Source organism: Rattus norvegicus, chromosome 7 (genome assembly GCF_036323735.1).
Source record: "Rattus norvegicus strain BN/NHsdMcwi chromosome 7, GRCr8, whole genome shotgun sequence".
In the NCBI taxonomy this organism is placed as follows: Eukaryota; Metazoa; Chordata; class Mammalia; order Rodentia; family Muridae; genus Rattus; species Rattus norvegicus.
Genome location: NC_086025.1, coordinates 21,929,204 through 21,943,962, shown reverse-complemented (window position 1 = coordinate 21,943,962; position 14,759 = coordinate 21,929,204). Strand labels below are relative to the sequence as shown.

General features: G+C 46.9%; 1 protein-coding gene across 4 annotated transcripts in view; it reads left to right on the top strand.

The window, feature by feature from the left end:
• Window positions 1-14,759, top strand: part of C7h12orf75 (similar to human chromosome 12 open reading frame 75) — a 42,960-nt gene that overhangs the window by 1,742 nt on the left and 26,459 nt on the right. For all 4 annotated transcript variants that reach the window (NM_001271382.1, XM_063262853.1, XM_063262854.1 and 1 more), the window contains exon 2: window positions 13,976-14,000. In NM_001271382.1, the coding sequence (NP_001258311.1) occupies window positions 13,976-14,000 (25 nt within the window). The remainder of the gene's footprint in view (window positions 1-13,975; window positions 14,001-14,759) is intronic.

The following is a 14,759-nucleotide window of genomic DNA, read 5'->3' as shown; positions in this document are numbered from 1 at the left end:
CTGTAGCTCAGTGTAACCTAGTGCACGTGTGTTTCGCTAAAAAAAAAAAAAAAAAAAAAAACAAAAAAAAAAAAACATTGAGAATGCTAAGAGCAAAAACTGAAAGGAGAATCTAGAACAGATTTAGAAGTGGAGCAAGTTTAGTGCATTTACATTCTTTTAAGGATTTATTTTTATTCCTGTGTGTGTCTGTATGCTATGTGCATGTAGGTGCCCAAGAAGACCACAAGAGGGCAGCATATCCCCTGGAACTTGAGCCGTTGGGAGCCACTGTTGTAGGTGCTGAGAACCAGACTTGTGCTATCTGCAAGCACAGGAAATGCTCCAACTGCTGAGCTGTTAGTTTAGCCGCCCCCCTCCCCCACCCCCGACATTTTATAAACAGACTGCTTGTCAGATTTGAGGTTAGAGGGAGAAGTGTCGGTAGTTCTGACATGTTAACGTACAAATTACATTTGGGGCGGGGTGGCCAAGCAGTCTAGAAATTGTATTTCAGGCTGGAGACGTAGCATTGGGTGGTACCTGTCTAGCACACACAAACCCATGAACTCTATCTTCGGAACCCAATAAACTGGGTATGGTAGTGTGTGTCTGTAATATCGCCGTAAATATTTTCTGAGGGCTTTCTACCCCCACCTTAAACCATCTGCTTCCAAATAAAAGACACAGAACCTTTGCGTTTATAATAAGCCTTAAAGCATTAGAGCCAGCCAGATATTAGTCCTCTATGCTAGTTTATCTACTTCCCTGTCAGTAACCCAGAGACATCACTTGCCGAGTTCCACTCCTACCCCAATAGGCTGGCCCTCCTGGCCGTGTGCTCACAATCTATCTACCCCACGACCCATGCCACCTTCTTCCTTCTCCCTCATCTCCCCTCACTGCAGTCCCTGCCTCAGACCCCAAGCCCAGGAACCCCGCCTACCTCTCTTCTGCCCAACTACAGTCTGCAGGCATCTGTGTTCAACCAACAGTTTTAAAAGCTGGTATAGAGAATTCACTCTTCCCGAGGCAACTAGCCTTTGGGATACAGAGTTTAGCATCATTATGCGTAGCAGCAGACCAAACCTCAACAGTCCAGGTGGGAGGGTCAGAAGCTCAAGGCCATGAGCAATAGTTCCTTACTTCTTAGTGAGTTCAAGCCACCTTGAAATCAAGTAAACAAACAAACAAACAAACAACAGCATAAAACTATCTCCCACAACACAAACACATCTCAAATCGGGTTTCTTCTGCCAATCTTGGTAATCCTACACTCAGGGACAGGGTAGGAGGTTTGATCCAAGTTCATGGTCAGCCAGGTCTATATGGGGAGCCAGACTATATCTTAAAGGAAAAATGCTATTGAGGGGGGGTTTACAAGTATTAGATTGATTTTTTTTCTCTCTTGCGTAGGTCTCTCACTGGGTAAAGGGAAATACAGTTACATTGAAAAGGACCTCTCAGAGTGCCCATCCTTAAAGGACCCGCTTTTTTTTTTTTTTTGTGAAGGGAGAGCATACAAGAGCTTGCCGTTCTCTGGCTTGCTCTTTGCTAAAAATTACTTTACGTTCAGAGAGAGCAGGGCAGGGAGTGGTACGTCCTGTGAAGCGGGAAGGCGAAGGGGCCGTGAGTGGGCGCGTTGGCGGCATCTAAGGGGCCGGGAGTGGTCGCGTTGGCGGCATCGTCTCTAACTGGGCTCTGCCCTTGGCTTTGAGAAGTTCTTCTCAGAGTGCCCAGCCTTCGTGTTCACCGGGGAATTTCGGTTTCTGGAAGGGAACGCATCAAGATGAGACCTGGAAGGGCAGGAAGGAGTGCCCTAACACAGGGATGAGTGCTCCGGCTGTGAGCTGGGATTTTGGTACCACAGTCACTAAGGGTCAGGCTGTAGACCCTGTCCGGAGCCTGGGAGATTCTGTGACTGGATGACGCTGTCCCGGACCTCTAGGTATGGACAGAGAGTAGCTTTGAAAATGTCTCAGGAATTCTGCTTTCAGTATTTCATACTGTCCAGTAGCCATACTGAAGAAAAAAATATAATGAAAAAGGCAAATGAAGGCGAAGGAGACCGGGTGACCTTGGACTGGAAGCTCAGGTTTGATACTGTTTCCGGCTGGGTTGCTGTGGGTGGGCATTTCCCTTTGCTTTTCTGAGCTCTGGTTCCTTTATCTTCGCTGTGGTGGAATAATTGGATGTACCGTGTTTCCTAGGGTCTGTGTGAAACACCAGATCAGATAATGGAGCTAAACACTCAGTAAAATGAGATTACCGTATTTGCAGTAAGAAGTTATTAAGTAAGAAGGTGGCTTCCGGGAATATTTCACTATAAGAAAATGACAAATCTGTATTTGTCTCAACAGGTCTGAAACTCAGTCTCTCCTCTCCTCCTCTCCTCTCCTCTCCTCTCCTCTCCTCTCCTCTCCTCTCCTCTCCTCTCCTCTCCTCTCCTCTCCTCCCCTCCCCTCCCTTCCCCTCCCCTCCTCTCCTTTCCTGTCTCCTCTCTCTCTCTCTCTCTCTCTCTCTCTCTCTCTCTCTCTGGTGACAGTCTCTTCAGATATCCTGGCTGACTTGGAACTTGCTCTGTATGTAGATACAACTAGCCTCCAATGAAGCCCATTTTGTTCCCTACATATCCAGGCAAATCTGGACATTTCTCTTCTCTCCCAGCTGACGGGACCACAGCCCTTCTGGTCTGTAGCCTAGTGAACTTGGCTAATATGACAGATGGCCATGGTGCACAGAGTGGAGTGCACGTGGGTCTATGTCACATTAGTGGAGGAGCTGGGGCATGGGGTCTCACAGCCATGGAGACCCCTTCACTGTTCCCTTGTGCCTTTGTCTTCAAGCTTAACCACTGCCTACCCCTGTGCCGAGCGATGTCCTGGAGACCATAGGACATGGGAGGAGCCACCAGCAAGAGACAATTGGAGATTGGAGTCTAGTTTTCTGGCTGTTGAGGAGCTGAATGTGGAAGGCTTAGTCTGTGAGAACAATCGAGGATACAGGAGAGCAGGGCATGGTAGATTGCACCAAGAAAAGCTAAGTGACAGAGCTCATGGGAGAAGGCTTCCTGGAGGAGGAGTTGAAGTGTTGACGCTGATGGCTGATGACGCTGTGACACTCTTTTGAGTCTGGAAGAGCTCCCCATTTTCTTATTTTCTCTTTCTTTTGTCCTTATAGTTCTGGCTCTCCAACTCGGGACCTTGTCCATGTGCACGTGGTAGGCCAGCACTGCACACGGCACCACAGAGCTCATCCAATTCTTGTTTAATTTTGGGAACTCTTGTCTTAGCCTCCTGTGTGCTGAATTCCAGAATGTTCCCATCACTCCTAGGAACAGCGCATTTTAATATCTCCATAGGAGCCCTTTCTCCCCGCAGGAGTTTTGATCTTTCCCGACTTAGAGCTGCGGAAGACCACTGCTTGTGTTTTCCATTTCGAGACAGTTTAGCATTTCTCCAGGGAAACAGCTGTGTAAAGTACTCTGTTTGGATTTTGATTCCCATACAGGGAGCTTTGGGGTGCCCCTGCCCAAGCAGCCAGGAACTCATATTGTGTGTTTGTCCTCCAGTTCTCTCCTCAGGAGGCAAAGACTGAAGTCCAAGGGATTACTCAATCCCTTTAAAAAAAATCATGGGTAGGGCCAGGGAGAGAGGCACATTCCTTTAATCCCAGCACTCAGGAGGCAGAGGCAGAGGCAGAGGTGCAGAGGTGCAGAGGGGCAGAGGTGCAGAGGGGCAGAGGGGCAGAGGGGCAGAGGGGCAGAGGGGCAGAGGGGCAGAGGGGCAGAAGCCAAGGCAGAGAGGCAGAGGCAGAAGCTAGCCTGGGCTATATAGCAAGTTCTAGGCCAGGATTATATAGTGAGATCTTGTGTCCAAATAAACTAATGAATTATGAATAAATAAACAATGAAAGGAAAAGAACACTGATCACACAAAGGGAGGTTTGGGGAAATTGCTTAGTTGGTCAAGTGCTTGCTTTGCAACCACTGAGACTTGAGTGTGGGCCTCATAACACATGTAAAGGGGGGGAGGGGGCTGTCTCTGACTCTGTTCCCTGCCACTGGATCCCCTCCCCCTAGCTGGGCTGCCTGGTTGGGCCTCAGTGGAAGAAGATGTGCTTAGTCCTGCTGGGACTAGATGTTGCAAGGTGGGGTGGTACCCAAGGGGGGAGAAAAATTCGTAAGAGGGGAGAGTTGGGAGGAGAGGAGGGAGGGAGGCTGTGGTTGGGATGTGATATGAATTAAAAAATTAATTATGGAAAGAAAACAAAACCAAACTAATAAAAAAAAGAATAGAAACATACAAAATCCCAGCGTGGGGAGCTGACAGTAGGATCTCTAGGGCTTGCTGGCCCTCCAGCTTTTCATCCTTTCCAAGCCAGACAGAGATCCTGTGAATAAATATGGAACACCCACTTGAGCCTGACCTCTGACCTCTGACCTCCACATGCACACACATGCCTGCACTCACAGGAGGGTGTAGGGTGTCCGTTCACATACACTGTTCATGTAGGTACTTACTACTAAGTGAGTCTTTGGGATGGAAGCCAGAAAATCCCCTTTAAATGTAAGTCAGACATTCTCTTGAAAAACTCCACCAGGAACCTGGGGGGATGGCTGAGTGGTTAGAGCGCGTGAACTGGAACCCTCGGAAGCGCTGGGTGGGCGTGGCGGCCACCTGTGACTCGAGCGCTGCTTCTCCCATTCTCCAATTTATTTTTTAGGTCAAAGCTTTTCACTGAACCTGGGCTCGCTAACTTTTGGCCAGGAAACCCCAGAGAGCCTTCTGTCTTTGCATAGAGTACTCCCTCACCCCCCTGCTGGCCGGCAGTGGGATTACAGGCAAGCTGGCTCGCCTCTGAACAAGGTGGAGATGGCAAGGAAGAAACTTGATGTTAACTGCGGGCTTCCACATGCCTGTGTATCCATCCATACACATATGAACACACTCGCATACATGTGCACACACACACACATGGAAAAAAAGTCCCAGCATTCTCAGATATCTTCAACATCCCGTTTCGCAGCGAAATAATCCTTTACTTCCTGGCAGTTATTTTAGAAGCGTTTGTCATAGGACATTTGCATCAGTCAGTTGTAGTTTTTACCCGAGATAGCCCATGGGCAGCCATCTGGCCTTGATTTTATGGGCCATTCACTGTGGATGTTTCTGATTTTTATGTAACAGTGGTCAGGAGGGGAGGGGCTTAGCCCTTGCCTTATTTATGAGTGTACCTGGGGAGTTCGTGCAATGCTTCAGGGTCCAATTATCCAGATTAGTCATCGGCTTGTCCTCAGTTAGCTCAGCAATTGTGTTCCCTTTACTGTCGCCACAGAGGTCCCGCCTTCACTGGTGTCTGCAGATGGCTCCATGCTGTTGAAGCAAGGCTGGGTGCTTCTCATTCCTACCTAACTAAGCAGGCTTAACCCAGGCCTGCTGGGGAATGGAAAGAGACCCATGCTGCCATCAGTGTGGTCATGTCCAGCTTACCTTGTTCCCTCCTCCCTCCTCCTGCCCCCTCAACCCACCCCCTCGCCCCGTGCTAGAAAGGTCGTCCAGCCTTCCTTTTGTTCTTCTAAGCAGCCGAGCTCTGCTTTCTCTCTGAAGCACATTTTGCTAGAGAGTCCCTGTCTTTTCTTTTCTTTCCTTCTTTTCTGTCTGCTTGTTTTTTTTTTTTTGTTTGTTTGTCTCTCTCTCTTTTTTTTTTTTTTTTTGGTTCTTTTTTTCGGAGCTGGGGACCGAACCCAGGGCCTTGCACTTCCTAGGTAAGCACTCTACCACTGAGCTAAATCCCCAGCCCCAGTCTGCTTGTTTTTTGACACAAGGTTTCTCGTGTTAACAGAACCCTGGCTGTTCTAGACTGGGTTTGTAGACTAGGTTGGTCGTAAACTCATAGAGATCTGTGTGCCTCTGCCTCACAAGCGTTGGAATTAAAGGCTTGGGCCACCATACCTTCCCAGTTTTGTCATTTTTTTTTTATCTTGTTTCCCTTCCCCATGGGATATCCTCCTGACAGCCCCATACATTTTATTCATTTGCAGTATCCTTGGCCTCTAGATCAGTTTCCAAACATTAACAATTATATTTCAATCAATCCATCAGTCAACCAACCAACCAATCAATCAGTCCATCAATCAACCAACCAACCAATCAATCAATCCATCAATCGTGTGTGCACACGCATGCATGCATGCATGAGTGTGTGTGTGTGCATGAGTACGTGTGAGTGTGTGCATGTGTGCATGCATGAGTGTGGCCTTGGGACACGCATCGGTAGGGGATAGGGAGAAGCCTGGCTCAGCGGGCTCCCTTGTATTCAGGGATGGGAATGAAATAGGAGGGGCTGGGGATGGTGAGGGGATGGAGAGGCACCTCAGCTCCGAGAACATGGGGTTTGGAGCCCAAAGGAGCCCTGCTTTTCCCGCCTGTCTGTTGTGACCTTGGTCAACCTGCTTAACCTGTCTGTGACCCAGTTTCCTTGCCTCTAACCCGGGAATAACCAGATCTTTGGAAGAGTAAGGGAATTAATGTTTCTACCCTGTTGAAAGAGTGCTGAGAGCACTTGCACAGTGAGTGTCCCACAGGGAAAGGCATTTACTGTGACATCGTGGGGGCGGGGGGTGGACAGAAAATGTGCACTTACAGAAGGGTCAAGATTCCAAGATGTTGGGACGGAGCCTTTGAAGTGCCGAGAGCGCCTGGCCAAGGATGCGGAGGTCCAGCAGTTAGGCCTGGAAGACTGGCTGAGGAGGGGTGCAGAGGGAGGTGAGAGGAGGGGTATGAGGGGAGGAGGGAGATGGGCATGTGAGTAAGCTGTTTGGACTGGGTAGCAGCAAGGAGGGTGCCGCCCTCTGTGAGAATCAGCTCGGAGGGATGGGGTTCTGCATGTTTTTGGACATATACACACCGGAAATGTTGGGAATGGAGAGGGACTGGCTACCTCAGTTGTCTCAGATAGGCAAGAGCATGATATTCTTTCCTTCCTCATCCCGTTATTCATTCTCTGTCCTCGGAGCTGACACTGTGACCACATGAGAGGCTCCTGAGGGTGGTCCTGCACAGTCAGTCTATTCCACCGTGAGGGACTTTCCACGGATGGCCATGGATGAAGTTATGTGACAGCAGCAGAATGGTATTGCTTTACCATATCTGGCTGCCTTTGGTGTGTGTGTGTGTGTGTGTGTGTGTGTGTATGTGTTGTGTGTGGTATGTGGTGTGTGTGTATGCATGTGTATATGTGTATGGTATATATTTGTGTGTAGGGTATGTGTGTGATGTTGTCTATGGGTGTGTGGTGTGTATGTGTTTGTGTGTATGTGTGTGGTTGTGGTGTGTGTATATATGTATGTGGTGTGTGTGTATGTGGTGTGTATGGTATGTGGAGTGTGTGTGTGGTGTGTGGTAAATATTGGTGTGTAGGGGTGTGTGTGAGATCTGTGTGTATGGGTGTGTGTGGTATGTGTATATGTGTATGTGGTGTGTGTGTATGTGTTTGTGTATATGTGTGTGACTGTGGGATTGTCATGTGTGATATGTATGTATGTGTGTATGTATGTATGTGTGTATGGGTGTGTGTGGTGTGTATATAGGTGTGTATGTTGTGTGTGTATGTGGTGTGTGTATGTATGTATGTGGTGTGTGTGTATGTGGTGTGTATGTATGTATGTGGTGTGTGTGTGTGTATGTGGTGTGTGTGTGTGTATGTGGTGTGTGTGTGTTTATGTGGTGTGTGTGTGTGTGTGTGTTCCTGGAGGCAGAGAAAGACACCAAATATCCCACTCCATCATTTTCTACCTTATTCTAGTGGCCCCTTGCTTGATTTGTTGTCTGAGTTAGATTGGCTATCCAGCAAGCTGCCACCTGTCTCCACCCTCCCCTCTCCCATGCTGGGGTTTCGGTCCTATGTGATCAGATCATGCCAGCTTTCCTGTGGTGCTGGGGTTGGATTCAGGTCTGTAGCAAGTGTTCTCACCCACGGAAACCCCCCTCCCCCAGGCCTCCAACCCCACTTCGTCTGCCTCTCTTTCTTTCTTTCCTTCCTTCCTTCTTTCTTTCTTTCTTTCTTTCTTTCTTTCTTTCTTTCTTTCTTTCTTTCTTTCTTTCTTTACCTCTAAAGTTAAAACATTAAAGAAGAACCTAGAGTCCAGGAGTTTTTCTGAGAGCATTAAACTCATCCACATAATTGTGCATTTCTGGGACACATTGACCTGAAATTTTTCTCTGCGTTATGGGAAGAAATACAGCTTATGAGTCTGTATTGTTTAAAAAAAAAAACAAAACAGAACCATCATTTTGAACTAATGGGCTGTTGTTTTCTCTCTTTTGACCAAATTGAGACTATGATCTAGGTTTAGTACCATTACTGGTCAGGGGAACCAGTGCGAAGTGTTAAAATGAAGGAGAATTGCTTGTTTTCCTCTGCATGTTTACACGATTCTCAGCAGGATTTTTCTTTTGGAAAATAGAGTGAGACATTCTGCATGTCTTTATTGTTTCCCATAAGCACCAAAGCCATTTCGCTTTCTGATTGCTTCTACTTGAAGACTGGTGCCTTTTTTTTTCTAATGTGAAAATGCATGCTATTCTTTTAGAAGGGATAAGGGACTGGGCGTGGCTCAGAGGGTAGACCTCTTGGGTTGAGGGTGGCTCAGAGGTAGACCTCTTGGGCTGGGCGTGGCTCAGAGGGTAGACATCTCGACTGCGGTGCTGTTCAGTGGTAGCACTCTTGCCTGACACGAACGTGTTGTTTTGTTGCCCAGTGTTCGTAGTAGAGTGGGAGGGAAAAATAAGTATTCTTTTGGCATGTGTGTGTAACCTCTCATATTAACCAGTGTGTGAATTTGAACAATTCTAAGAACATTCTGGACAGCCTGACTCATTCTTCATGCTCACTCTGTGTGGAGGAGCATCTGCCTATTGGGACCAAGATATGTGCGCTTCCTTTGAGCTACCACGGAAGCTTCCGGGCTGAGGTGGTGTCTTCCGAGCTTGGTGGTTTTGTTTGAGTTGGAATGTGAGACACGTGGCTGAGAATGTACTCTCCCCAAATATGAATTTTCCCATGTGTGGTGGTTCGAGTACTTGGCCCACAGGAGGTGTGGCCTTGTTGGAGGAAGTGTGTCAGTGTAGGGGTGGGCTTTGATGCTCCATTCAGTGCGAAAGAGTCAGTTTCTCCTGGCTACAGTTAGGTGAAGATATAGGACTCTCAGCTCCTCTAGCACCAGGCCTGCCTGGACACTGCCATGCTCCTGCCTTGATGATAATGGACTGAACCTCTGACCTCGTAAGCCAGCCCCGATTAGGTGTTGTTCCATGTAAGAGTTGCCTTGGACATGGCTTCTGTTCACAGCATCAAACCCTAACTAAGATACTATGGGTTTCTTTTTTTTAAAGTGAAGTAATTAATTAACTAATTAACTTAGTGGTGGTGGTAATTGAACCCGCCCTCATTCTTCATGCTAGGCAGGTGACCTAACACAAAGCTGTGTACCAATAGAATTAGAAAAACATTTAATTACTCCAACCCCTCTGTGTGTGTGTGTGTGTGTGTGTGTGTGTGTGTGTGTGTGTGTGTGTGTGTGTGGGTGTATGCCTTAGCATGCCTTGGCATGCTTGTGGACGTCAGAATGCAGATTGTGGGAGTCAGTTCTGTCTTAGGTATTCAGCTCAGGTCATCAGGCTTGGCTGTAGACATCTTTACCCCCTGAGCCACCTTACTGGCCCTGGAAGTTTGTTTTAAGGTGAGGAAGGACAGGAGTAAGATGTTGTCCTATTGAATGGTCTTCCTTAAAAAAGCTGGGCCCCTGTCCCCATCCCCAGATGTGTGAACATTCCCCTTCTCAGATATATAGATACCCAAGTGAAGGATTATATGGCAAGGAGATGATATAGATGGTCCGATCGGGCCCTAAATCTAGTAAGAGCTATGCTTGCTGCCACATAAGAAATCCCAAGGGTTTTAAGAACCAAAGGAAAAGACCAAGCAAAATGGCATCCCAATAGCACATTTATACACATGTGCATGCACATGTGCACGAGCACCCACACACGGTTTGATTGAGTTTGCAGTGTATTTTTATGTGGCTGACTTTTGATTTCAAGAACTCACGGATGCAGCAATGACATTGTTCCTGAGTCTGAAGTGGAAGATAAAAACAATTTTGGTGAACTCATGGGAACGGCTCACATCATATTTAAGTCTTAAAGGTAGTTACCTTCAGAAAGAAATGGAATTCTTCTGTAACTTAAGCACTTACAACTTCTCTCCATTTCTTTAAAAAAGAATTTTAGGGATTATTTTTTATTTTATGTGTTTGGGTGTGTGTGTGTGTGTGTGTGTGTGTGTGTGTGTGTGTGTCCCTCTAAGATCACAAGAAGGTATGGGCTCTCCAGGAACTGGAGTTATGGGTGTTTGTGAACCATCATGTGGATGCGGACTGGGAACTGGAGCTTCTACAAGAGCAGCCAGGGATCTAACCACTGAGCCGTCCCTCCGGCCTCTTCCTCCATCTCTTGTGCCCGTGACATTAACTCATAAATGCTGCTTAAACATCGAAGAGCTAGTCTGTCAGAAAATGAAGGGTTTTGTTGTCGTTGTTGTTGTTTGAACCCATGGAGAAGTCAACACACCTCTCTAGATATTTGTTGAATAAATTACAAACCAAATTTATATAGTTTAAAGCAAATGGGATTTTTGCTTTTTATTTTTATTTTTTTGCCACTCTCTGAGCAGGTCTAGTCAAAGCATATTTTGATATAAATTAGATTAGAAGTTTTGATCCTGTTTATTGCAATTAACAAAATGTGGTTAAAATGCTACAGGGAGGGCAGACACACACACACACACACACACACACACACACACACTTATTGTTTTATGATCTGACCCCTTTTCAGGATAAAGCGGTTTTAAATTTCACATTTATGTACCTATGTACCTGATACTTGCGCCACAGATTTCCAAACATTACACAGTTATCCTAAGGAAAAAAAATTCTGAAAAGAAGCAGGCATGTAGGTGTCACAGTCTCTGTACCCTAGTTGTTAGCTGACTGTGTTATCTGCTTTCTCAATGGCAACTCCTTTCTCTTCTGAAAATGAGATTCAACTGCTCTACAGCCCTGTCTGCACCAGTGAAACGTGACTGGGTCCTTCCCCTCACCTCAGCCACAGTTACTAAACACTCACACACACACACACACACACACACACACACACAGACACACACACACAGACACACAGACACAGACACACGCACAGACACAAACAAACACACACAAACACACACAGACACACACAGACACACACAGACACGCACACACGAACGCACACACACAGACACGCACAGACACAGACACACAGACACACAGACACGCACAGACACAAACAAACACACACAAACACAGACACACACAGACACGCACAGACACAGACACACACACACAGACACACAGACACACACAAACACACACAGATACACACACAGACATGCACACACAGATACACACACAGACACACACACAGACACACACACACAAACACACACAGAGACACACAGACACATACACAAACACACACAGACACACACAAACACACACAGACACACACACACAGACACATACACATACACACACAAGCATGCACACACAGACATGCACATACAAACACACACAGATACACACACATACACACAGACATGCACACACAGACACACACATACACACACACAGACACACACACAGACATGCACACACAAACACACACACACCAGACACATACATACACACACGCAAACACACAGACACACAGACACACACACACACACACACACACACACACACACACACACACACACACTGTTTTCTAATAAGGCATAGCTGTCTTAGAGAGGAAGGACGTTGAGAAGGTAGCACCACCCGGCCCTGCTGAGCCTGCTGGGATATTCACCCGCAGTGATCCCAGCAGGGAGAGGCTCTAATGGCACCCTAAGCCTGGTGCAATCAGCGTGAAGCAGATTGAGACTTCCTGATGGCTGATTGAAGTGAGGGCCGATTACACAACATGCTGTAGGTTTTAAAAGAACTTGGTCCCTGTGCTCTGCCTTCCAAGCCACCTCTGACTGCCCAGGGTGCCCCATTCACTAGACACCAGAGCATAATGATTTGGTGACTCTCAGACAGACACTGGAGAGGAGACTCCACGAGAGACAGAGTGTTGCCTTCTGGTTCTGTGCAGAGCCTGCTGCCCCATGCCTGGGATGCAGCCCGAGGCTTCGGGATGCCCCGTCTATGATCGATTGCCCCACGTGCTCTTCAGCAACTGTGGACTCAAGATGCGTTTGCTGTGTCAGACTCTGAGAATCAAAGTTTCTTACCTCTGGATGTCCCCTCCCCAACCTCATAGGGAACAAGAATCCACTCTCTCTCCTGCTTCCCATGAATGAAACTAAGGAGAGTATGATTTCTTTCTGGCTTTTTATTTTTTAATTTTATTTAATTTTTATTGGATATATTTCTTTATTTACATTTCAGATATTATTACCTTTCCCGGTTTCCTGTCTATAAGCTCCCTATCCCCTCCCCCTCCCCCATAAGGATGTCCCCCCCATCCATCCCCCCTTACCAACTAAACATTCCCCTGCATGGGGGCCCAACCTTGGCAGGACCAAGGGCTTCCCCTTCCACTGGTGCCCCAACAAGGCTATTCTCTGCTACATATGCAGTTGGATCCCTGGGTCAGTCCATGTATAGTCTTTGGGTAGTGGCTTAGTCCCTGGAAGCTCTGGTTGGTTGGCATTGTTGTTCTTATGGGGTCGCAAGCCCCTTCAGCTCTTTCAATCCTTCCTCTAATTCCCACCCATGGGGTCCCATTCTTGGTTCAGTGGTTTGTGCTAGCATTGACCTCTGGATCTCAGGAAAGATCTATATCCGGTCCCTTTCAGCATGAACTTTTTAGCTCCATCAATCTTTTCTAGTTTTAGTGGCTGTGTGTGTGTGTGTGTGTGTGTGTGTGTGTGTGTGTGTGTGTGTGTGTGTGTATAGGACACATGTGGGGCAGGCTCTGAATGACCGTTCCTTGAGTTGCTGCTCTAAACTTTCCCTCCATATCCCCTCCTATGGATATTCTTGTTTCCCCTTTTAAAATGGAGTGAAGCATCCACATTTTGGTCATCCTTCTTCTTGAGCTTCTTGTGGTCTATGGATTGTGTCTTAGGTAATTCGAGCTTTTGGTCTAATATCCACTTATCAATGGTCTTTCTTCTAGATCCTCTCAGCTCTAAAAATTGCTCATTTTTGAGGCACTGATTGTTTATTAATTATTTGCACTACCAAAACATCCTCTCACTGGTTGTTTTTATTATCTTATAATTTAATTTTACGGTGTTTTGTATATTCAATTTTAGGGTGGTGTAAAGGATTTTAAATTCCAAAATGTCTGTCTGCCTGTCTGTCTCCTTCCATCAACACACACACACACACACACACACACACACACACACACACACACTCTTACTTTATGGAGGACACCGAACTTGCTTTTAGCACTGTCAAGCCACATGACAGTCTATGTCTTCTTGGTATTTACTCGCCCACTTTGCAAGCGCACCTCCTCTCCTTTCTCTGGAATGCGGTGACCATTTTCATCTCCTTTGAGAAGGACAGTCTTTTTTCCCTTGTTTGATTCTAGAGGGGAAATGAAATCGTGTGGTGTAGAACGACATGACGTCTTAGCTAATGGGGGGCAGGCGCCAAGCTCAGAGTCTTTCAGACGGAGGTGAGGACAGGGCGCAGAAGATCTGTGAAGAGCCTTGGGCTGTGTTTGGGCTGTGGGTGGGAAGGGAAGGGGGCCTAGACTCGAGAAAATAGACTCAGATCACGCACAGGCACACGCATGTGCACACTCCATTTAGGAATTTTCAATCCATTTAGGTATTGGGTTTAGTTTTACAAGTGCTATCATACCAATACAAATGTTTTTTTCTTCCCCCCACCTAGGTCCGACAGGAGCAGTTAAAGATGCGTAAGTACTTGACATTTTGGTATTATAACCTCTGTCTCTGAGAAAAGCTGTTTTTTGTGGCTCTGACCTTTAGGGGTTCTAGGCGTGGCTGACAAGACACGGGATGCTTTCTGTGCCTGGCACTTGTAAATGTTACCATTTGATTGGCAGCTAAAGTACTATTTGAAGGATGTTACCATTTGTAACTTTTCATGTTAGCTTTTCAGTTACCCTGGCATGCTGACTTAGAATGTTAATAAGGATCTGTTCGTCTTTCCAGCCCAACCTGGGCAGAGACTTGAGTTAGGGACAGTGGTGATCAGGGAGCCTAACAGGTGGCGCCTGGGCTGCTGCTGTGTCTCAGAGCTCTCCAGGGAGGAAGATGGACCCCGGCCTTTACTTAAGGGAACACCCATTTGTGGTGGCAAAAACTAGATATTCCTAGATACTCAGGGGAATGGCGTGACCATTTTCTGTAGCATTGGGGGGTGTCTTCCTGAAGCTCATGTGTTGAAAGGTCAATCCTCAGACCCCTCTGTTGATACTTCGAGCTTTTTGGAGGTAATTAGGGTTCATGAAGTCATGATGGCAGAGCCCCCAGGATGGCATTAACAGATTCCTAAGAAGGGGTAGAGAGACCAACCACGTGTTTGCCTATGTCTCCATGTCCTCTGCCCTATGCTGACATAGCATGAAAGCCCCCAGCAGATGCTGAGTGAGTGCCACATGGGTCTCCATGACCTCCAGAACCACAGCCCCAAATATACTTCTATCCTTGCA